Raw genomic sequence first — 24,040 nt, forward strand, 5'->3', positions numbered from 1 at the left:
TTTCTTCATAAGAATACAAAAACCGTATTGTTTCTTATATATTCTTATGATATAAATAGATTTGAAGTGTTTATATGTATCACAATATTTCAGTAAATATTCTTTGGTGGAGGTAATGGAGAATAGTGAGTCTTAATGACATTGGGAGATACTGGGTTTGGGATTTTTCTAAGGAAGGAGGGTGATCTTGCCACTTTTTGATATGGAAATTAGGATATCTCAGAGAACTGAGAGGTTTGGGGTAGAGTGATATACATCACAGACTAGACATAGATAGTATGTTTGTTAGGAAACTGATAATTGATTTCAAGCTTTGGGTCACAAGGATCTGTCCTCAGTTTCCCTAAAGCGTTAGGGCAGGGTTTAACAACTGAGGTCAAGTCATTCATGACCGTGGCCGACACTGATGCTCTATCCCTTATCAAGACTTGGATAAATAATTAATGTATTTGATTTATAGATGGACATAAGTCTCAGTGAACTCCGGGAGTTGGTGATGGACAGGGAGGCCTGGCATGCTGCGATTCATGGGGTCGCAAAGAGTCGGACACGACTGAGTGACTGATCTGATCTGATCTGATTATTATTGTAGATTCTAAACAAGAAATAAAGAATAACTCAGAGTTAGCTGGGGCTTGGCCAGGTGGCATGAAAATTGAGAACGATGTAGGTGGAAGGATGGGATTTATTTATTTATTTTTTTATTGTTTTTAAAGGAAAGAAGAATGTCTTTTTGCCTATAACTCTCATCTCACATATTCTTTTTTTTTTTTTTTTAATGTTTCAGTGTGCAAAGATCCACCTTACAAAGTAGAAGAATCTGGGTATGCTGGTTTCATTTTGCCAATTGAGGTTTATTTTAAAAACAAGGTATGTAATCTTTACTCATTAATCTTTCAATAGAAGATCCTTCATTAACCAAACAATGTTTAAAATAGTTTGATTTATAAGCACTTTGATCACCAGATGGTTTTTAAAAAATGTTAAATTTATCTTCTAGGAATTTTGGCTATTGTTGTCCTTAAATAAAGAGGAAGTGGCTAGAGAAAGATAATTTCAGTTCTGAGGAGTCAGATTATGTGAAATTCATTAAATGTCTCTTTTAAGAGAAGAGTGATTGTCAATTTGAAAAAGAAGATTAATATATGTTTGTAAAATAGAAAAGAGAAATTATGGCTTTTCAGTGAAATGATCTTTTTCTCATTTCCATACTTCTAGAATTTTGAGACTTTTGAAGAATTGTCTTTTATTTTTCTTTATTTGATCTTTATCTGACACACACACAGAACACACAAATATACAGTTATATCAGCTGCTGCTAAGTCGCTTCAGTCATGTCTGATTCTTAGCGACCCCATGGACTGCAGCCTACCAGGCTCCTCCATCCATAGGATTTTCCAGGTGAGAGTACTGGAGTGGGTTGCCATTGCCTTCTCTGGTTATATCAGAAGTGGATATTATGAATTCTACTGGATTTTAAAAATTTCAGCAGTGCATATATGGCAAAACACACAGACTATATAATATTGGACAAATTGCTCAACCTCTATGGGGCTGACTGTCCTTATTTATAAAATGGGGATAGGATAAGAGTACCTACCTTGTAAAGTGGCTCAGAGGAATTGATCAAATAAAGCAATGTAGAGTATTTAGAATGATGCTTCATATGTAAGTAAGCACTTAGTAAATACTAGCTGTTATTTTTAATCACCCTGTTTCTTTCTTTCATTCCTTTCCTGATTACTAAGGTAATCATAGTTCCTAAAACCTGCCCCAAAGTGAGATAATTCACTTTTAAAAAAAAAAGAATTGAGCTATTAGAATGTTGTGTCATCCAAGCTAGTGCTCCACAGCCTGGTGCTTGGACCAGCAGCATTGGCATCACCCAAGAGCTGGTTGGAAATGAGATTCTCAGGCTCTATCCCAGATCTGTTGAATCAGAATCTCTGGGATGGGGCCTGGAAATCTGCATCTTTACTGGCCTTCCAGGTAAACAAACACCAGTGAGTATGAAAACCCTGATTAGCCACTCCTGGAATACTGCCTCACCAACTTTTTCTTTTTCCTTTTAATTGAAGTATAGTTGATTGCAATATTGTGTTCCATTGGCTTTTATTTTTTTTAAGTCTTTGTTGTGTTTGCTACAATATTGCTTCTGTTTCATGGTTTGGTTTTTTGACGGAGAGGCATGTGGGATCTTCACTCCCTGACCAGGGATCGAACTCATATCCCCTGCACTGGAAAGTGAAGTGTTAACCTCTGGACCACCGTGAAAGTCCCTCCACTGACTTTTTCAATGTATAGAAGGTTCAGCCTTCGGTTCAATAAAAGCCTTTTTGTGATTAAGACATAATTTGCTTTTAAATAAGCTCTAATGAAACTATCCTTAAAAGTTGGAATGTGTAGAAAACAGGGGTAGATTTTATTTTCCATATTTAAAAATTTTTTTCAAAAGCCAGTTTCCTCATGTGCCACATTGCTGCTCCCTGATCCTCCTACACGTTACCCTTTTAAATTGTTTTTCTGTATGTTTGTATTTTGGGAACATTATTTGGTGGTATTACACAGTATTACACATAATCTATTTCTGTGTAAATATTTGAGTATTTACTTTGTCCATGGCAGTTTGCTAAACCTTTTACATATGTTACTTTATTCAGCTGGTTTATAAGAACTTTTGAGAGGTTATTATTCCTACTCTACAGGAGAGGAAACTGAGTCATGGAAAGATTACATGGCTTGTCCAAGGCCACACACAGTTGGAAAGTGTTAAAACCAGATTCTTAATCTAGGTCTTTCTCTCCATTGGCAATTCTCTTAACTTCTGTTCCTTAGCAGAAGTCACTCTTTGCCAGGATAATTACCTTCCTCAGTAGTAATATCACTGAAATGTTCACATGTTTTTCATCACATCAAAATTTGGTGAGATGTGCTCTGTCTATTCATAAGACATGCTTTCACGCTGAGGTATAGATTTGTTTTTTTCTCATTTCAAGATTTCCCTTAAGAAATTAGTTTTTAGCTTTCTTTTTTTCCTTCATTAAAAAATTGAGATATAACTTACACATCATAAAATTCATCCTTTAAATGTGTACAGCTCTGTGGGTTTTAATATATTGTACAAACATCACCAGTGTTTAATTCTAGGACATTTTCATCACCTCATAAGAAAACCCTGCCTCCATCAGCAACTGCTCCTCATTTCTGCCTCTCCCAACTCCTGGGCTGAATCTGTTTCCTTTAAGCCATTCATCTATTTCCTTTCTCTATGTAATATCCTATTCTGGTCAGTTCCTATAAATGGAACCATACCATGTGTGGCCTTTTGTGTCTGGCTTCTTTCATTTAGTGTATTTTCAAGGTTTATCCACGTTATGGGATGTACCGATACTTGCTCCTTTTTATAACTGAATACTGTTCCATTGTATAATGTATCCCACTGTATATGCCATATTTTATTTATATTCGTATTCATAGTTTGATGGACGTTTGACTTGTTTCCATCTTTGCTGTATGAATACTGCTGCTGTGAACATTCATATGCAAGTTTTTGCATGGATATACGTTTTCAAGTCTCTTGGGCGTATACCTAGGTGGAGTTGTTGGGTGGTGTGGTAACTCTGTGTTTAAATTAACTTTTTGAAGAACTGCCAAACTGTTTTCCAAAAATGACTGTACTATTTTACATTTCTACCGGCAGTATATGAAAGGTACATTGAAAGCTTTAGTTTGAAAATAATGCTGCAATGAAGTATCTTGCCTCCTACTTTGTTCTTAACTTCTCTGGTCACTTTTACAAGCTCTCATTTCTTCAGAGAAATATATTTTCTGAACTGCCAAGTTCCCTTCTTTACAGAAATAATTGGAATCTCCTCATCCACCTGATTTAAAAAGAAAATAAATGCAGGATGAAGAGGCAGCAAGTAATGTGTGTAACACGTGGCCACACTCAAATGTGGCCTTCTTGGTAATTTGGGGAGCAACTCTTGTGACTGAAAGACATACTATTTATTCACTTGTGAGGAAGTTTCAATTTCTTAAAATATGAAAGAATAAAAATGCACTTGAGATGAAAAATAGTTATTCCTTGGGAGCCAGTGTGAAATAGACATGTTGGCTGACCACTATTTAGTAGGTATTCTATTTAGTGTCCAGATAAGTTGACATCATGAGAAACGCTGGACTGGAAGAAACACAAACTGGAATCAAGATTGCCGAGAGAAATATCAATAACCTCAGATATGCAGATGACACCACCCTTATGGCAGAAAGTGAAGAGGAACTCAAAAGCCTATTGATGAAAGTGAAAATGGAGAGTGAAAAAGTTGGCTTAAAGCTCAACATTCAGAAAACGAAGATCATGGCATCTGGTCCCACCACTTCATGGGAAATAGATGGGGAAACAGTGGAAACAGTGTCAGACTTTATTTTTCTGGGCTCCAAAATCACTATAGATGGTGATTGCAGCCATGAAATTAAAAGATGCTTACTCCTTGGAAGGAAAGTTATGACCAACCTAGATAGTGTATTTAAAAGCAGAGACATTACTTTGCCAACAAAGGTTCGTCTAGTCAAGGCTATGGTTTTACCTGTGGTCATGTATGGATGTGAGAGTTGGACCGTGAAGAAGGCTGAGCACCGAAGAATTGATGCTTTTGAACTGTGGTGTTGGAGAAGACTCTTGAGAGTCCCTTGGACTGCAAGGAGATCCAACCAGTTCATTCTGAAGGAGATGAGCCCTGGGATTTCTTTGGAAGGAATGATGCTGAAGCTGAAACTCCAGTACTTTGGCTACCTGATGTGAAGAGTTGACTCATTGGAAAAGACTCTGATGCTGGGAGGGATTGAGGGCAGGAGGAGAAGAGGACGACAGAGGATGAGATGGCTGGATGGCATCACTGACTCGATGGACGTGAGTCTGAGTGAACTCCGGGAGTTGGTGATGGACAGGGAGGCCTGGCGTGCTGCGATTCATGGGGTCGCAAAGAGTCGGACATGACTGAGCGACTGATCTGATCTGATTTTCTAGTAGATTTTCTTTAAGATTTTATACTTAATAATTGCCATTTCCCTCCCCCCGCCCCCAGGTGCACAATGAAAAGTATTTCAGTGTTTATAATATGAAAAAGTACATACATACATACATACATACATACATGTGCTCAGTTGTGCCCAACTCTTTGCAACCCCATGGACTGTAGCCCACCAGGCTCCTCTTGTCATGGAATTTTCCTAGCAAGAATACTGGAGTGAGTTGCCATTTCCTCCTCCAGGGGAATCTTCCTGACTCAGGAATGGAACCCACATCCCTTGGGTCTCCTGCATTGGCAGACGAATTCTTTACCACTGTGCCAGGATATACCTAATTGTAGAGATGGGGGTTAATTACTGATGGGTTAATAATGCACACACCGCTATCTAGCAATTAATGTAGCAAGATGGACATGTCTATAAAACAAAAATGATGACTTAAATGTTACAGAAGTCGTTATATACGGTTACGGTATCACTTATGTATGCAGCCATCACTTATGTGTGAAGGCAAGAATACATGAGGTTACAGAGACACACATATGTAGTACAAGAGCCTGAGTGGAAAGGACAGCACAGGAACCAAAGGGCATGGCTTACTGGGGGAAGAGGGATGGAAAGGCCTGTATTTATAAAACTTATTTCTTTAGAGAAAAAGGCAAACTAACATGGTGTAAGTGTTATTATCTGTTTAAACTCAGTGGAAAATGCATGGGTGTAGTATTTAAGTACTTTTCTGTATGTTCTTGATTCTTGAAAATTATTACTGTGTCATCTCTCTTAATTTATCTTAGACTATCTTAGAAACCAAAATTTTGCTGTCTTTTATTCTGGATCTCCAAGCTGGATATATTTCTTATTTCTCTTCCTACTGAAATGACCCATGGGTGAAAATTTAGTAGGTCTGGGCCATTTCTCCAGAATGTTCATTTCATTTCTTTTGAGTGTATATCATTGTATTTATCCCTGGAGTTTACTTAACTCTGTCTTGTAGAAAGAACATCCATTATAATAATGGTTTATAAAAAAAAAGTATTATTTCAAGTTTTCATAGGGGATGAGAGAAAGCAGCAAAAGACCTGCACTTGGTGTTGGAAGGGGCCTGCCACCACGTTTTCACTATATATCATCCTGTCCTTGGTCCCATCTCCATCCTAGTACTTTTCCTGCTTACAATAAGCTTGTCTTCAGTTTTGCTCACTTATTTGAGAGGTCAGAGTCAAGAGGAGTGGTGGAGTGTCAGTGCTTGTTTTGAGTTCTTGTTTGTTTCTTCTCTTATTTTGTGGTTGTATGCAATGAAACAAGCCTATCTGTGAGAATCATGTGTATTTCAGAAACTAAACAAACAGGCCCACTGAAACATAATTGACTGTAGCACTTCAGGTTTGAAAAAAATCCCATGCTTCTCTCTTTCATTCTGTCCTCAGAAAAGTACATAAGTAAATGTCAAGGTCTGAAGCAGACTGAGAGGAATAATTTAATGTTGCCAAAACCAGATTTCCAACCTCTAGGAAATGTATTCGTTTTATATGGAGAATAAGTACATGCTTCCTTGTTTGAACTTTGAAGAAAAATCTTTTCTATGGAGCATAGATTGATGTTAGATTGATGTCAGCCCTCTGAGAAAGATATTCAGTTGGTCAGAACACACATTTATGGGTACTTTTATTTTTATTTATATTAAAATATTGTATTTCATTTATATTATGGGTACTATAAAAAATTTTAAAAGAAACTTGCCCTTAGGATTCATGCAAAGATAGCCACTTTCTGTGTTCATTTAGCCTTAGTTTTACTGAAAAGTGATTTTTTTTTCTTCTTTTTGCTCTTGGTTTTAAACTGATATGAACTGTAAAGTGATGTTACTACCTCACTCTTTTTCTTCTGGTAATTATTATATTCATCAGTCTATTTTTTTTTCCTTTAAAAAGTGTGCAGGAATATACTGCTAGGAAAAGTGAATGGACTAAAACTTAGGCGTTATTCCTTTCACTTCATTTGATCATTGTTAACTATTTGGTATGGCCTTTCCAGTTTTCTCCCCATGCATTTGCATAGATAAAAAAATATGTCTGTGTAGAGCTTGGCAAGAGCATAATATATCACATTTTAATATTTTCCTGTGACTTGCCTTTAATTCCCCTAGTGATATGCCTTTCCAAGTTTTTGGAAATATCTGCATGGTATTCCATGGTAATGATATCATGCAGATTATCCACATTTTTTGTCTACTATAAACAATGCTACCTCGAACATTGTATTTTACATCTATATCTACATTTATGTACCTTTGCACACATATTTGAGTATTTCTGTGGAGAAGATTCTTAGAAGCAGAATTACTGAGTTAAACATTGTATGCATTTAGTATGTTGATAGATATTGCTAGTGTGTCTTCTCAAAGGCTTTACCAATTTGCATTCCCAATTGTAAGATAGAAAATGGCCCTTCTTATTTTTCAAATGAATTCTATGGTTATAATGACTATTTTCAATTCAGAGAAAAGGCAGATAAGCTAAAAAAAAATGATTATGATAATTACATTAGTAAAGGAATGCTCTAACAAGGGTGTCTAATTCAGATGGGTTGGGAGGGTTTGGGAGACTTTTCACAGGAGTTCTTGCTTCAGTTAGGTCTTGAATGATGAGTCTGTCTGCTGGGAGGGGAAACATTTTTGACAATGGGGAAGACTATATGTGAAAGGCAAATTGACTGAGATAGTAGGAAGCACTGGGGAACAGCAAGTGCTTCACCTTTGTGAAAGGACAGAGCATAGTAAGAGCACAAAGGGAATGCAGGAAAGGTATTAAAAGACTGTAATGGTTATTACCAGGAAGTGGGATTTTATCCTGTAGAAAATGATGAGCCATTAAAGGCTTTTATGTCAGTAGGAAGAAGTAATCTTACTTTTGTGTTAGAAAGATCACTCTCTTGTCATTGTGGGTAGTAGAAAGGGGTAAGTTTAAAAACAGAGGCAACCAGATGAGGAATGGTCAAGGTCCAAGCTCAGGCAGTGGTTAGGGTGACTAGAGCACTGGGGATAGATTTGAGAGCTCCTCAGGAGGAATTCTGAATAGACCTCAGAAACAGTTTGACTGTGATGAGTAAGCGAGAAGGAAGTGTTTCGGATGATTTTTGTGTATGTTAGCCTTGGTTTCTGCTTGCCATCGTATATAGAGTATAGGGGAAAGGACACATGAAGATAACTTCAGTTTAGGATAATGCATGGCTTTGCTGCGGCTGCGGTTCATCCCAGTGGAGGTGTGGTTAGACTGGAACACGTGCAAAGGGAGTCAGGTACTGGGCTGGAGGTAAAGAGAGGGGAGTCATGGTCATATAGGAGGAACTAACTTCCTGTAAGTGGGTGTTGTCTCCCTGGGGAACTTTGCGAAAAATTAAAGGGCATTTAAGAGTCAATGAAAAAGGAAACGCAGCAGCTTGTGATGAAAACTAAGAAGGAATGCCAGAAAGTGTGAGGAAAATGGCACCCTGAGAGAGAATGGCATTCTGATCAAGGAAAGAAGTAGCAAGTTTTCTGCCAGATGAGTAATAGAAGTGAGAGATAGTGAGTGAATGAGTAGAGACTATGATTTAGGTAAGTTTGAATGAAGAGGTGAGACCCATGAATATGTAGTAGGTAATGCCTACATTCTGACAGTTTTAGTTGCTAAGACTTTTTAGTCAAAAGAACTGGGTTCAAATCACTTGGTTATGTTATGTGTTAGTAATATAACAAACTCTTTTTCGAAAAAGAAAAACATTGTTTATTTGACTGTGTAGTTTTAGAAAATACTGTATTTAAAAAAACACACAAATTCCTCATGTTGCTGGTGGGATTTTAAAATGGTGCGGTCACCCTGGAAAACAGTAAGGTCGTTCCTAAAAAATGTGCAACATAGAATTACCTTATTACCCAGAAATTGCACTCCTAAGTGTATACCCAGGAGAAATTTAGCAGCATTGTTCATAATGGCCAGAAATGGAAACAACTCACATTTCTATTTACCAACAAATGGATAACCAAAACCAAGAATACCCATATGATGTGTTATTATTCAGCTGTAAAAAGGAACTGACAGATGCTACAACATGGATAAACCTCAAAAACATCATGCTGAGTATGAGAAGCCAGTCACAAAAGATCACAAAATATTGTGTACATATTTTATGTATGTTCATGTATTTATGCAAAATGTCTGGAATAAGCAACCCCATAGAAACAGAAATAGATTAGTGATGCCAGGGGATGCAGGATCTGGGGGACTGGGTAATGACTACCAAAGAGTTTGAGATATCTTTCTGGAGTGATGGAAATCTGAAATTAGAAGGTGGTGATAATTTCATAACTCTGTGAATGTACTAAAACCCAGTAAGTATTACACTCCTAATGGGTAAATTTTACGATATGTGAATTATTTCTCAATAAAGCTATTATTAAAAAAACATAAATAGCTGTTATTAAAAAAGTAAAATGGCGAAGCTAATGACAAATGGAAAAAATGTAACATTTCACAGAGATGGTTAATATCTATAATACACAAGGACTTATATAAAAAGTAATAAATTCTAAGTGTTTTAATTTCCTTATCTGTGAAACAGAGCTGACAACTGACCCTAAGGAGAGCTATGAGAATTAAATGATATCAATGTTAAAAAACATATTATTGTTATTATTATGCTGAGTATTCATTTCCCTGTGGATGCCTGAGAATCAGGAAAGGTTTAGATGTTTAGCTAGCTAAAGTAATGGCTGGAGAGTAGAACCTTGAGTATCATGGAATTATAATTATTGTGTTCTCTTGGATATGGTGCTGTTTTGTCCTCCAGGAAAATGCCACATGTTCATTCATTTCACAGGCGTTATTGCATTTTTACGATGCACAGGGCACTAAGCTAGTTGTTGAGGGTACAGTGATGACCCAGCCATTATTCCTACTTTCAAACATCTTATGATCCAGCAGGGTAAAGGGAGATAGTAAGAAGAGAGTTATTCTAAGACGTGGCAAGGATAAGAGAGAGAGGCACACAGAACAGAGGAGAGGTAGTTAGGATCAGAGTTCAGAGAAGCCTTCCCAGTAAAACCTGAAGAGAGAGAGATGAGTAGAAGTTACCCATGTAAAGCAGAAGGTGGAGAAATGGAGGTAGATAATGACCATAGTAATGTAAAGCAAGAGTGAAACCCAGAGTTAACTGAGAATGAGTGAAATCTGGGAGCAACCCACCACAGCATGTGGCTAGACCATCAGATGGGTGGAAAGGCTATGGTGAGACTCGGAACCAAGAGTAGATGTTGAAAATCCTAAGTGGCATGTGCTGCTGCTGCTAGATCGCTTCAGTCGTGTCCGACTCTGTGTGACCCCATAGACGGCAGCCCACCAGGCTCCGCCGTCCCTGGGATTCTCCAGGCAAGAACACTAAAGTGGGTTGCCTTTTCCTTCTCCAATGCATGAAAGTGAAAAGTGAAAGTGAAGTTGCTCAGTCGTGTCCGACCCCTCAGCGACCCCATGGACTGCAGCCTTCCAGGCTCCTCCGTCCATGGGACCTTCCAGGCAAGAGTACTGGAGTGGGGTGCCATTGCCTTCTCCTGTGGCGTATAGGTGAGCTCAGATTGTTATTCTGATGGCACTGGGAACTTGTGAGATTTTAATCAAGGAGTGAAAATGGCTAGGTTTTTGTTTCATATGGATAATTTGGAGGCCTGAATGAAGAAGGAATTGATCATCTATCCTGAAGTGGGAAGAGCTATTAGAGGAAGGATTTTATAGTAGTTTGGGCAATGTGTAAGAGCATGCCAGTTATGGGTTAGAGGGCTTCTTCAGGAAATATTTTAAAAGAGAAAATGGCAGCTCTTGATGATGGGTGTAGGGTGGTAGAGTCAGGGGAGGAAGAGTGGCTTCAGGGGTGTCTTAGGGTTCCAGTTGAGTGACTGTGTTAGTGGTGTTATACCTCTTGAGAGATTGCAAGAAAGATGATGAATTTATTCTTTTCAGTTTTCCTCAAAGAAAAACTAATTTTTCAGATGTTTCCATTTTGCTTTGTAGATAGTTCCATGATGATTTTTTTCCCCCGGTACTTCTTTGACACTGTAGCTGTTAGACCTCTGGGTCTTTTCTGATCCTTATCAGAAGTAAACTTTTGCTTTAAATCTCTATTTATGCCTAACTCTCTGTGTTCTTATTTTTTTTTTTTTTTTAACTTTTAGGAGGAACCTAAGAAAGTTCGCTTTGATTATGACTTATTCCTGCATCTTGAAGGCCATCCACCAGTGAATCACCTCCGCTGTGAAAAACTGACTTTCAACAATCCCACAGAGGAGTTCAGAAGAAAGTTGCTGAAGGCAGGAGGGGTAAGTGATTCTGTCTTCTTGTGGAAAGCCTTCCCATAAAAAGCTAGTTCCTAGTGTGTCAAGGGAAAGGCGATGGCACCCACTCCAGTGCTCTTGCCTGGAAGATCCCATGGGCGGAGGAGCCTGGTGGGCTGCAGTCCATGGGGTCGCTAAGAGTCGGACGCGACTGAGTGACTTCACTTTCACTTTTCGCTTTCATGCATTGGAGAAGGAAATGGCAACCCACTCCAGTGTTCTTGCCTGGAGAATCCCAGGGACGGCGGAGCCTGGTGGGCTGCCGTCTCTGGGGTCGCACAGAGTCGGACAGGACTGAAGTGACTTAGCAGCAGCAGCAGCAGTGTGTCAAGAAGTATGATAGTGTTTTGAGAGAGGTAAAAGAAATGAAGCACCTTAATGACCTCACTGTGTACTCATGGTTTGAAAAGAAGAGGTAAGCAAACAATATTTTAAGTAGGTATGAGTCTGAAATTACATTATTGGTTAGAACAGCCTTATAGTCTTATTTGGGCTTCCCTGCTTGCTCGGTGATAAAGAATCCACCTGCAATGCAGGAGACAACGAAGAGACTCTGGTTTGGTCCCTGGGTCAGAAAGATCCCCTGGAGGAGGGCGTGGCAATCCACTTTAGTATTCTTGCCTGGAGAATCCCATGGACAGAGGAGTCTGGTGGGCTACAGTCCATAGGGTCACAAAGAGTCAGGCACTATTGAAGTGAATTAGCATGCATGTGTAGTCTACACAGTTCAGATTTATTTCGACAGCAATCCAAACCCAAACTATTTTCAGTTAAGAAGAGTACCTTAATTTTATTTTGGTGTATTGAAAGTTACATTAAAAACTATATTGTCCAAATTTTAAGGTCAAAATTAATAGAAAAGATGTACTCATTCAAATTACATATTTTTCATTTAAAAGCATATTTTTGTTTGTTTGAATTGTGTGTAGGTAATAGATGGATTTTTCTTTTTAAGATAATGATAATTAGCATGGTAAGTTTTTGCCCATGTGAATTGGCTAGGATAGGGAAAGACTTTTAAGTGGAATTTCTCATAAACATGGAATGTTTGCTTGCAGCAAAGTCAGCTGCACAGACAAACATGGGTCGAAATCTACTTAACATTGAGTGCTCCTGGGACCATCAGCTTCTACTTTAGCTGAACTCCTTGTGTCATATTATGTAGGCAGTTCAGATCCCATAACATTTTGCAGTGTGTTGTTTTCTTTTTTTATTATATATATTTTTTCCCCTTTTTTTCCCAGTGCATTCTTTAGGATTCCCTTCCTTTAGTTTTACTGAAATGTTTTTGAAGTTTTGCATTCATGAGCTTATTATATGAAGGGTATGTAGATGGTAACTTCTTAAGATGTCTCCTTTCACTGATAAACTCTACCTGAGAGCTTTGTAGGAAAGAATTGGATTTTATACAGGGCAACATTCATCTGAAGTTTTACAAGAACTTCTACCACATTTCATTCCACACTGTATTGCATGTCAGTAGATTATGGGTTAAATAGATATCTATGGGCCAGCTTTGGAAATGAATGACCATTTATAGTACTTCATGGGGAAATGTATCTTGGTAAAGAAATGGGCTTTTGTCATACAACTTATTTTAAAGTTAGGGATTTATTATATATTTATTCAGGAATGTTTTTTAAACAAACCCTATTTGATTCTTTTTAGTTATCTAGAGCACAGTGTTGATGCTACTTATCTGTGACTATGCCCTTAAAAATGAGCCTGTCCATTTTAAATCCTAATCATTCCCATTATATTTCTTTTTAAGAGGGTGGCATTTTACGCCTCTGGTTATTCCTCTCGGGTATGTAGTTAGGTAGGTAATTGAAGCATGTGAATTATGGAGCTTGAGTACATCAGGCTTCTGATAAGGGTCGTCGGAAAAAGTAAATATGACACAAGAACTTTTTAAAACATCCACTTAGTCCTGGAGTACTCAAGGGCTGTTTGTGAGCTGGAGAAGAGGTTACAGGTCAGTGATAATGCAGCAGAGTGCAGCACTGCACCCTGATAAGGTCTCTCGTTGATTTCTGTCTTTCTCTCTACTCAGCTTTTATCTCAGAATTATCCTCCTTGACTTCTAACTTCCCTCCTTTGTATTTCTTTAAGTGCTATTCGAAGCCTGCCTGTTTTCCCCCATTAGATTTACATTGTGTCTTGACAACTCTAAAATGTGAAGTACTCAAGCACACCCATTATTCGACATAAGTTCTTTAAGTGACTGACTTGAGTAAATTTTGTAGTAAAATTAACATTTAAAAATTCATTTGAAATACTAGTAATCTCATAGATTCTGTCCATTTCACATGGGAGGGTTAAAATAGTCTTTGATGGAAATGAGAGAATCTGAACTATTAAACTGTCTTACTGAGATTTTTGTATACCTAATATTTTGTTCACCTGACATTTTAATTTTTATCATTGTTGTTGTTCAGTTGCTAAGTAGCGTCCAATGCATTCTGTCATGGTGTCAGCTATTTTATAAGCCGTTTTGATTTGACTGGAGATCTGTTTCTCCAGCTTAATGGAGTATAACTTAAGGTTGATTTGATACACTTGTGTATTGCAGAATCATTATCACCATGCATTAGCTAACACCTGCATCACATCAGGTAATTACCATTTCTCTATCATTTGACTTTTAGCAAATTTCACATATATAATTTAGTAACTCTAACCATCATGCTGCACATCAGATCCCTAGAACTTATTCATCTTATAACTAGAAGTGTGTGCTCTTTGATCCATACCTTCCCTTCTCTTGCACCTCCCCTCTCCCACCCGTGGGTAAATACCATTCTGGCCTCTGTTTTTATGAGTTTAACTTTTTTCAGATTGTACATATAAGCGATATCATACATTTTGTCTGACTCATTTCACTTAGCCTAATATTCTCAAGGTTCATCCATGTTGTAAATGGGAGGATGTCCTTCCTTCTCATGGCTGAATAATATTCTGTTATGTACACACGTGCACATACACAAATCTCCACATCGTCTTTATCCATTCATCTGTTGATGGACACTTTGGTTATTTTCATATCTTCAGTTCAGTTCAGTTCAGTCGCTCAGTTATGTCCGACTCTTTGGGACCCCATGATTTGCAGCATGCCAGGCCTCCCTGTCCATCACCAACTCCCAGAGTTCACTCAAACTCACATCCATTGAGTCAGTGATGCCATCCAGCCATCTCATCCTCTGTCGTCCCCTTCTCCTCCTGCCCCCAATCCCTCCCAGCATCAGAGTCTTTTCCAATGAGTCAGCTCTTCGCATGAGGTGGCCAAAGTACTGGAGTTTCAGCTTTAGCATTATTTCATATCTTAGCTATTGTGAGAAATGCTACAGTGAACACGGGAGGACAGATATATCTTCAGTATCCTGTTTTAATATCCTTTGGGTATGTCCCCAGAAGTGTGATTGCTGGCTCATATGTAGTTCTATTTTTAATTTTTTGAGGAAGGTTCATATTGTTTTCCATAGTGACTGCACTGTAGGATTTACAGTCTTGACAACAGCACACAAGGGTTCCCTTTTCTCCACATTCTTGTCAACACTTACCATCTCTTGTCTTCTTGGTGATAGCCATTGTTACTGGTATGAGGTAATAGCTTATTTTGATTTGAATTTTTCTGATGATTAGTGATGTCAAGTAACGTTTAATGCACCTGTTGGTCATATGTATATTTTCTTTGGAAAAACATCTATTCGGATTCTCTGACATTTAAAAATCATACTGTTTGAATTTTTTTTTTTTTTGGCCATTGAGTTGTATGAGTTCTTTATATATTTTGGATATTAATCTCTTATCAGATATATGATTTGCAAGTATTTTCTCCCATTTCTTTTCATTTTTTTGATGGTTTCCTTTGCTGGGCAGAAGCTTTGTAGTTTGATGTAGTTCCACTTGTTTGTTTTTGCTTTTGCTTTAGAAAATCTTATGCCCATGACTGTTTCTTTGTATAAACATTTTTGTTAACTGGAGCCTGGGGTGAAAGGGGGTGCTGTTTTTCCTCATATTTAAATATTGCATATGTACCATGGAGGTATATGTTGTTTTTAAAGGAAAGAAATCGATCCCTTCTTCATATGTACTATGTGAAATCATGTATAGCTTGAGGCACGAGTAGAGTAAACTTATCATTTGGCTGTAGTTCCTTCTTTTCACTTTTTTCTTTGAAAACAAAAGTACATAGCACTATTAAAAGTAGAACTTGGCTTTTCAAGGGATCAGAAAGGTTGTTTTTAGAGCTGGCAACATCTTAGAAAGTGCTTTTCAGCTTTCAGAAGAAAATGATTCCAAAGAACATTTTGCCAGAAGAATCTTGAAAAATGGCAGATTTTCATAATCTATAAACCTGTAAGCTATATGACAAATTTTTTTGGGAGGGGGGTCAGTGAGATTTTCTTCTTTTTACTCTTTTTTTTTCCTTAAAAAAAAAAGTTGTAATTCTTTTCTAAATAGTGTCAAAGAAATCTTGGTGCGCTTCCCCCTTGGAAGAAACTTAATACTATCTGTGTTCTTCTCTTGAATAGCTATCTAAAATTAAGGAATCATTGCTTTCAAAGAAAAGAGAAAAAAAAATTGTGGAAAGGTTATCTTTGGATTTAAGCATCATTTTCAGAGAATACAGAAATACAAAATGATTTTATTTACACGCAGTTATTTTTCTCTAAATGAGAGATGTCATTGGAGCTTATAGGGAAATTGTAGATTTGGTTTACGAGCTAGCCTCTCTGGGACCTGTGTAAGAAAAAGACAGAAGATAGGGGTCAGAAAGGGGCTTCCCTTATGGCTCAGTTGGTAAAGAATTTGTCAGCAATGTAGGAGATACAGGTTCGATCCCTGGATTGGGAAGGTCCCCCAGAGAAGGAAATGGCAACCTATTCCAGTATACTTGCCTGGGAAATGCCATGGACAGAGGAGCCTGGCAGGCTACAGTCCATGGGGCTGCAAGAGTCGGACACAACTTAGTAACTAAACCAGGCCAGAGGTTAAAAATGGAAAATAATAATCTAAGAACTTCTGGAAGGAGATTGCCTTCATTTTGAGATCTTATTTTCTTCTTTGGTTGGTAGGAGAGGTAGAGCACAGTGAGCTATAAACTTCTGAGGGCCAGACTTGATGTCATCTATTTATACTTGAGTTATAAGCAAAAGGATCAAATGTACCCCATTGGGAAGCAACTCTCACTTTCACTGAGATACTTTTTTTTTTTTTTCCATGCACTGATGAATCCATGTGGAAGGATTTTCAAATATGCTCTTTACAATGTCAGGATTTTTTTTTTTTAACGAGTTACGATCACGATAGATGGGTTTCTCTCTGTTTACTTGATCACCTTCTTAATAGCTGGAATTCAGTCACACTGAAAAATGCAGGAGGATTTGACATCCATCGCTTTTGATTGAGAGAGGATGAGTTTTTATGTGGGTGTTGGCAAAGCAATGGTACAATGTTTGTCATATAACTGAAACTTGTCATTTTATTAATTTATCTCTCTGAATTTTCTTTTGGGAGGGAGTATGAGACAATTGGAGACATTTTGAAATCAGGCAGATTTAAATTAAAACCTCTTCTCTGTCATCTTTTAACTGAATGACCCTTGGAAAATTATTACATGTTTTTGAATCTCAGTTCATCATCTGTATAGTGGTCAAGACAGTGTTGCCTTCATTGAGAATGGGTAACCATGTTGTGCAGCTCAATAGTAGATAACCAGTCCCTGGATTCCTTTAATTTGATTGCTGGCCTAGAAAATTAGAGCTTTATCCATTCTTATATCAAGCACTTAAAGGTACAGTGGAAAAAGTTCGTTATTTAGTGTAAGCTACCCTAGCTTTATTCACAAGAATATGTGTTTTATCACCAGCAAGTGTGACCAACCCATTGGGTTTAAAGGGAATTAGCCCATTGTATTTTTCTTCAAGGAATTTACATTCTGGCTGTTTGTATTTTGGTTGTATAAATTAAAACAGAGGTCTGTTGGCAATATCATTTTTTAAGATGTCCATTTTCATTGGAAAAATGATCGATTCTTACCATTGTTCTTAATTCTAAATTTCCAGAAGATTAAAAGTTTCTCAAAACCCTTAGATTTCCTAAGTAGTGTGTTCAGCGAGTATGTATGTACATCTTGTGCTTCTGTGAAGAAGGCACAAAAGGGACAATCATCTTTAGAGAGTTGAGTTTGTTTTACAGCTGCTCCCTTTTTTTTTTGGCCTAGAAATCAAGTGGTCTGCTTTGGTTCTGTTGTTTTTTATGGGATGGTGGTAGGGTGTTGGTGGGCTTTTTTTTCCCCCTTTCTTTCTTTCCTCAATTAAACAGAGCAAGGTCTAAACATGTTGTTCAGTCTATTTCTGAATCGCTGGCAAGCAGTTAATTCTGAGGACTGAAAATTAAAACTAACCACAGCAGTTGTTAAAACTAGGGTTTCTATAGGCAGAAATCCAATTCTGTTCAGACACCACCTGTTTCAATAGGACGTTTCAGACGCCCATTTGGCAGGATTTGCTGGAGAAGACATGGGGAACATGCTTTCAGTCTGTGTTAAGTCTGCAGCATAATGCAGTCCTGTTTCTCAGAGTGACAGTCTCATTTATATCTGATATGTTTTTGCAAGGAATAAATTGGAATTTTTTGAAGCACTACTTATTGTGAAGTAGAAATCAGACCCACAGTGGACTGCCAACAAAGGGTTTTGGTTACTAAAGGGCCAAAGGGATCTTATGATAAGGAGCTTTCACTAATGCAGCCGTGTCAAGCCATCTGAACATAGCATTTGATCTCAGGGTTCTGGAATGAATCTTGTGTAGGATGGTTTAGTATTTCCTTTTGTAGGGGAGTTCAGAACACTTTGAATTTCTAAACAGTACAGATCACATTCTCTTCCCCTCAAATTTTAATTTTTTTTAATAGGTAAATACACATCCAATACAAAATGACATATAATGAGTCTTCCTCCGGGCCACCAACGATGCTGTAGTGAATAACCTTTTATATAGTTGTTTGTGCACATGGATGAGTGTATCTGTAGGATAAATTCCTGGGAGTAAAATCGTGGCTCCAAGGCAAAGTGGAATTTAGATTTTGATAGACATTTACAAATTGCCTGCCAAGGATGTTATACTACTCTGTGCTTGCATCAACAATGTGTAAGAGTGCCTATTTCGCCATACAGTGATTCATTAAACATTTTTCCCCTCAATATGATGGGTGAAAAATGATATTTCATTTTTAATTCACATTTCTCTTACAAGTGATGATGAGCATCTTTTCATATGTTTAAAGCCATTTTCATTTCCTTCAAAGACCGCATTTTAATGTGTTCTAAATTGGAGATGTTCTAAATGTTTCGGTTCAGCTTAAATTTATGAGTATTCTTCCCACATACTTACATTTGGAAGGGTTACAAAAAGATACGGAAGCCTCTTTAACCAAGGTCTGTGTTTTCAGGCATTCTTCAGCGTGTAACAAATTATGTTCCTCGGGACTGATTTGTCAAGACTTTGGCTTCTAAAAATATAAGTGGCTTTTGTGGCAAACTCATCTTAACAGTGCCCAGAGAGGGATAGCTGGCTGCTTATTTTTAAAATAACTCAAAGGAAATAATACATAGAAAATTATTTTAGTTGCTGTTACTGGACAGCTTCATTGAATTTTTGGATATTTGTTTTGGGACTAGTGTGCCTTTATGTAATTTTTCGATATATATCATCCTGTAAACGTCTGCCTCAAGAGATAAAAGGATGCTGCTGTTTTTCACCAGCACTGATAAAAGGTGATATATTTAAATGAATGTAAGATCAAGCAGGCAGCCTCATCTATTTGGTTGTTTCTCAGAATCGAGGTCAATTTTATGTCATATTTAGTATTTTTTTCTTTCCATTTCTTTGACTACCACCCCCCTGCTCCTCACCAAAAGTCTGGAGAAGTAAATCATGAAAGTAGAACAGATATATACATGATAACTCGAATGTCCAAGTTATGAAATCCATTGGAAAGTATGGTCATGATAGTAGAAAAGTTATTTATGTCACTCAGCATACTTCATGGTTAATTTATAGTTAACATCTTCTGAAAATCACATATGTTGTTTGAAGGACAGTTAAAGACTTGAAAATATGCACCAAAAGAGCATCTGTGGCATAGATCTTCCTGCTTTCATTTGTTCCTTCTTCTAGGTTACCTGTTCACCTGTTCAGTAAGGAGGGGAAAATATAGAGGCACACTTTTCACTGAGTCCAAAGTTCAGATACTTTTCCTGCCTAAGTTGAGCAGAGGCTAAGCTGAGAAAGAAACAGGCAGATATTCCTGGAGTGTGGAGTAGGAAAGCCGTGACGAGTGTTTGAGTTGTTCGTGCTGGATGGTGCGCCGTGCTGCTTTCGGCTGGCCACTCAGGAGCAGCAGTTCAGCTGACCCTGCGTAGGAACCTTAGTTTAGTCTTGAAAGGAAATGCTGTAATATCTGAAAGAAAACCATCACATAGCCCTGCCCCTAGCTCCTGTCTCCAACGCACACACACCAAAAAAAAGCCAAGAAAAGAAGAAATCGAAGAATTTCAAGTTAAGAAATGAATAGTTCTTTCTCTCTTTAAATACAAAAATACTATAGTTGAAAACTATTGGTTCACTTTCTTTCTCCCTTCTTGGCTCAGGTGGTTCTTTATGCCCTAGTTTCAAAGCTGCACAGAAAGTTTATCTAATATATCTGAATCCATTCCCAGACTCCTAGGATGGTAAAGGAATTTTTGTGTTAATCGTCACCCCTGGATATTTTTTGGATTCATACTCTATAATATTACAAGAAAAACAATTTGGGAGGAGGGAGTAGAAAAGGGAAAGGGAAACACAGATTAACATTCTATTTTCTAAATTTTTCTTTTCCTGTAAGCTATAAGAAAACTTGACAGTGATTAGGATCTGTAGTAGCAGTTTAGGAAATAGATGTCTGAGACTTTTAAAATAGATATTTGTTTTATTTTTGAGGAGTAAGAACAAATGGTAGGTAAACACAATATCCCTTATTCCACAAAGGACACAGCCATGGTGTGTGGTATAAAGAATGTTTGATTTGAAATCTAAAGGCACAAATTCAATTCTTAAATCTGCTACTAATTTACCTTGGGCTGTAGATTGGTATAAATCTGAATTATCCCCTTCTTTCCGAGATTATTAAATAAAATGTGGTACATAGTTAAGCAGTCAGAATATAGTTATTTTATTCATTGACTCAGCCTCTTTTTTCTATAGGTTTTTTATTATGTTTTGGTTTAAACCACATTGTTTATTACCTAGAAAGGTGAAAATGAAAGATTTCCATTTCAGGACTGACATAATGATGGTTTTCTGCTAAGAAAGAACATGCTTTAGCCTCAAGAAGGAATCTGGTGTTTTTTGTTTTTTTTAACAGATTTTAAAATAAATGTATGCTAACTTTAGAACAATGTAGACTTTCTAGAAAAGCAAAAAGAAGAAGAATCATTTATAATCCCTCTAGTGATTGTAATGTGTATTTTACATTGCATTTTTCATGTAGATAGGATTGTACAAAATGTTTGTGTTTCGCACTTAATATATTAAACATGAATTTCATACACTTTAGAATACATGAGTTACTTTATTTTTGTTCTTTATAAAGACATATTCTCAAACTTAAGAGTATTGATGTAAAATTTTTGGTTGTTTGCTAAGAAGTTACTGGTAATGTGTTCTATGTTTTTGTTTGTTATTATTTTCTCCTTATGCTCTCAGCTTCTCAAAATTAAAGTCACTGGCTTAAGGCCTAAATACTATAGATGAAATTAGAGACAAAAGAACTTTGTGAAAATTTGTTTTTCACAAATTTGAGGTTGTTTCTTAATGGTTCTGACAATACAGAAGAATGATGGTCTAGGTTTATTGTTGTTGCAGTGGGATGGGCCAAATTAGGTCTATTATTTGGAAAAATTTATATTTTGATATAGGTTATTATCTAATCACACTAGGACCACAGCCTTGTCTAACTCAATGAAACTAAGCCATGCCCGTGGGGCAACCCAAGATGGGCGGGTCATGGTGGAGAGATCCGACAGAATGTGGTCCACTGGAGAAGGGAATGGCAAACCACTTCAGTATTCTTGCCTTGAGAACCCCATGAACAGTATGAAAAGGCAAAATGATAGGATACTGAAAGAGAAACTCCCCAGGTCAGTAGGTGCCCAATATGCTACTGGAGATCAGTGGAGAAATAACTGCAGAAAGAATGAAGGGATGGAGCCAAAGCAAAAAGAATACCCAGCTGTGGATGTGACTGGTGATAGAAGCAAGGTCCGATGCTGTAAAGAGCAATATTGCATAGGAACCTGGAATGTCAGGTCCATGAATCAAGGCAAATTGGAAGTGGTCAAACAAGAGATGGCAAGAGTGAATGTCGACAGTCTAGGAATCAGCGAACTGAAACAGACTGGAATGGGTGAATTTAGCTCAGATGACCGTTATGTCTACTACTGCTGCCAGGAATCCCTCATAAGAAATGGAGTAGCCATCATGGTCAACAAAAGAGTCCGAAATGCAGTACTTGGATGCAATCTCAAAAACGACAGAATGATCTCTGTTCGTTTCCAAGGCAAACCATTCAATATCACAGTAATCCAAGTCTATGCCCCAACCAGTAATGCTGAAGAAGTGAAGCTGAACGGTTCTATGAAGACCTACAAGACCTTTTAGAACTAACACCCAAAAAAGATGTCCTTTTCATTATAGGGGACTGGAATGCAAAAGTAGGAAGTCAAGAAACACCTGGAGTAACAGGCAAATTTGGCCTTGGAATATGGAATGAAGCAGGGCAAAGACTAATAGAGTTTTGCCAAGAAAATGCACTGGTCATAACAAACACCCTCTTCCAGCAACACAAGAGAAGACTCTACACATGGACATCACCAGATGGTCAACACCAAAATCAGATTGATTATATTCTTTGCAGCCAAAGATGGAGAAGCTCTATACAGTCAGCAAAAACAAGACCAGGAGCTGACTGTGGCTCAGACCATGAACTCCTTATTGCCAAATTCAGACTTAAATTGGAGAAAGTAGGGAAAACCAGTAGACCATTCAGGTATGACCTAAATCAAATCCCTGATGATTATACAGTGGAAGTGAGAAATAGGTTTAAGGGCCTAGATCTGATAGATAGAGTGTCTGATGAACTATGGAATGAGGTTTGTGACATTGTACAGGAGACAGGGATCAAGACCATTCCCATAGAAAAGAAATGCAAAAAAGCAAAATGGATGTCTGGGGAGGCCTTACAAATAGCTGTGAAAAGAAGAGAAGCGAAAAACAAAGGAGAAAAGGAAAGATATAAACATCTGAATGCAGAGTTCCAAAGAATGGCAAGGAGAGATAAGAAAGCCTTCTTCAGCGATCAATGCAAAGAAATAGAGGAAAACAACAGAATGGGAAAGACTAGAGATATCTTCAAGAAAATCATAGATAACAAAGGGACATTTCATGCAAATATGGGCTCGATAAAGAACAGAAATGGTATGGACCTAACAGAAGCAGAAGATATTCAGAAGAGATGGCAAGAATACACAGAAGAACTGTACAAAAAGATCTTCACAACCCAGATAATCACGATGGTGTGATCACTGACCTAGAGCCAGACATCCTGGAATGTGAAGTCAAGTGGGCCTTGGAAAGCATCACTACGAACAAAGCTAGTGGAGGTGATGGAATTCCAGTTGAGCTATTCCAAATCCTGAAAGATGATGCTGTGAAAGTGCTGCACTCAATATGCCAGCAAATTTGGAAAACTCAGCAGTGGCCACAGGACTGGAAAAGGTCAGTTTTCATTCCAATCCCAAGGAAAGGCAATGCCAAAGAATGCTCAAACTTCGCACAATTGCACTCATCTCACACGCTAGTAAAGTAATGCTCAAAATTCTCCAAGCCAGGCTTCAGCAATATGTGAACCGTGAACTTCCTGATGTTCAAGCTGGTTTTAGAAAAGGCAGAGGAACCAGAGATCAAATTGCCAGCATCTGCTGGATCATGGAAAAGGCAAGAGAGTTCCAGAAAAGCATGTATTTCTGCTTTATTGACTATGCCAAAGCCTTTGACTGCATGGATCACAATAAACTGTGGAAAATTCTGAAAGAGATGGGAATCCCAGACCACCTGATCTGCCTCTTGAGAAACCTATATGCAGGTCAGGAAGCAACAATTAGAACTAGACATGGAACAACAGACTGGTTCCAAATAGGAAAAGGAGTACTTCAAGGCTGTATATTGTCACCCTGTTTATTTAACTTATATGCAGAGTACATCATGAGACACGCTGGGCTGGAAGAAGCACAAGCTGGAATCAAGATTGCCAGGAGAAATATCAATAATCTCAGATATGCAGATGACACCACCGTTATGGCAGAAAGTGAAGAGGAACTAAAAAGCCTCTTGATGAAAGTGAAAGTGGAGAGTGAAAAAGTTGGCTTAAAGCTCAACATTCAGAAAACGAAGATCATGGCATCCAGTCCCATCACTTCATGGGAAATAGATGGGGAAACAGTGGAAACAGTGGCAGACTTTATTTTTTTGGGCTCCAAAATCACTGCAGATGGTGACTGCAGCCATGAAATTAAAAGACGCTTACTCCTTGGAAGGAAAGTTA

At 37.8% G+C, this 24,040-nt stretch overlaps 1 protein-coding gene across 2 annotated transcripts in view; it reads left to right on the forward strand.

Annotated features, from left to right (window-relative positions):
- Positions 1 to 24,040, forward strand: part of MLLT3 (MLLT3 super elongation complex subunit) — a 291,192-nt gene that overhangs the window by 161,003 nt on the left and 106,149 nt on the right. For both annotated transcript variants that reach the window (XM_061425188.1, XM_061425189.1), the window contains exons 3-4: positions 788 to 870; positions 11,234 to 11,377. In XM_061425188.1, the coding sequence (XP_061281172.1) occupies positions 788 to 870; positions 11,234 to 11,377 (227 nt within the window). The remainder of the gene's footprint in view (positions 1 to 787; positions 871 to 11,233; positions 11,378 to 24,040) is intronic.

The sequence above is a fragment of the Bos javanicus genome, chromosome 8 (assembly GCF_032452875.1).
Source record: "Bos javanicus breed banteng chromosome 8, ARS-OSU_banteng_1.0, whole genome shotgun sequence".
NCBI lineage: Eukaryota > Metazoa > Chordata > Mammalia > Artiodactyla > Bovidae > Bos > Bos javanicus.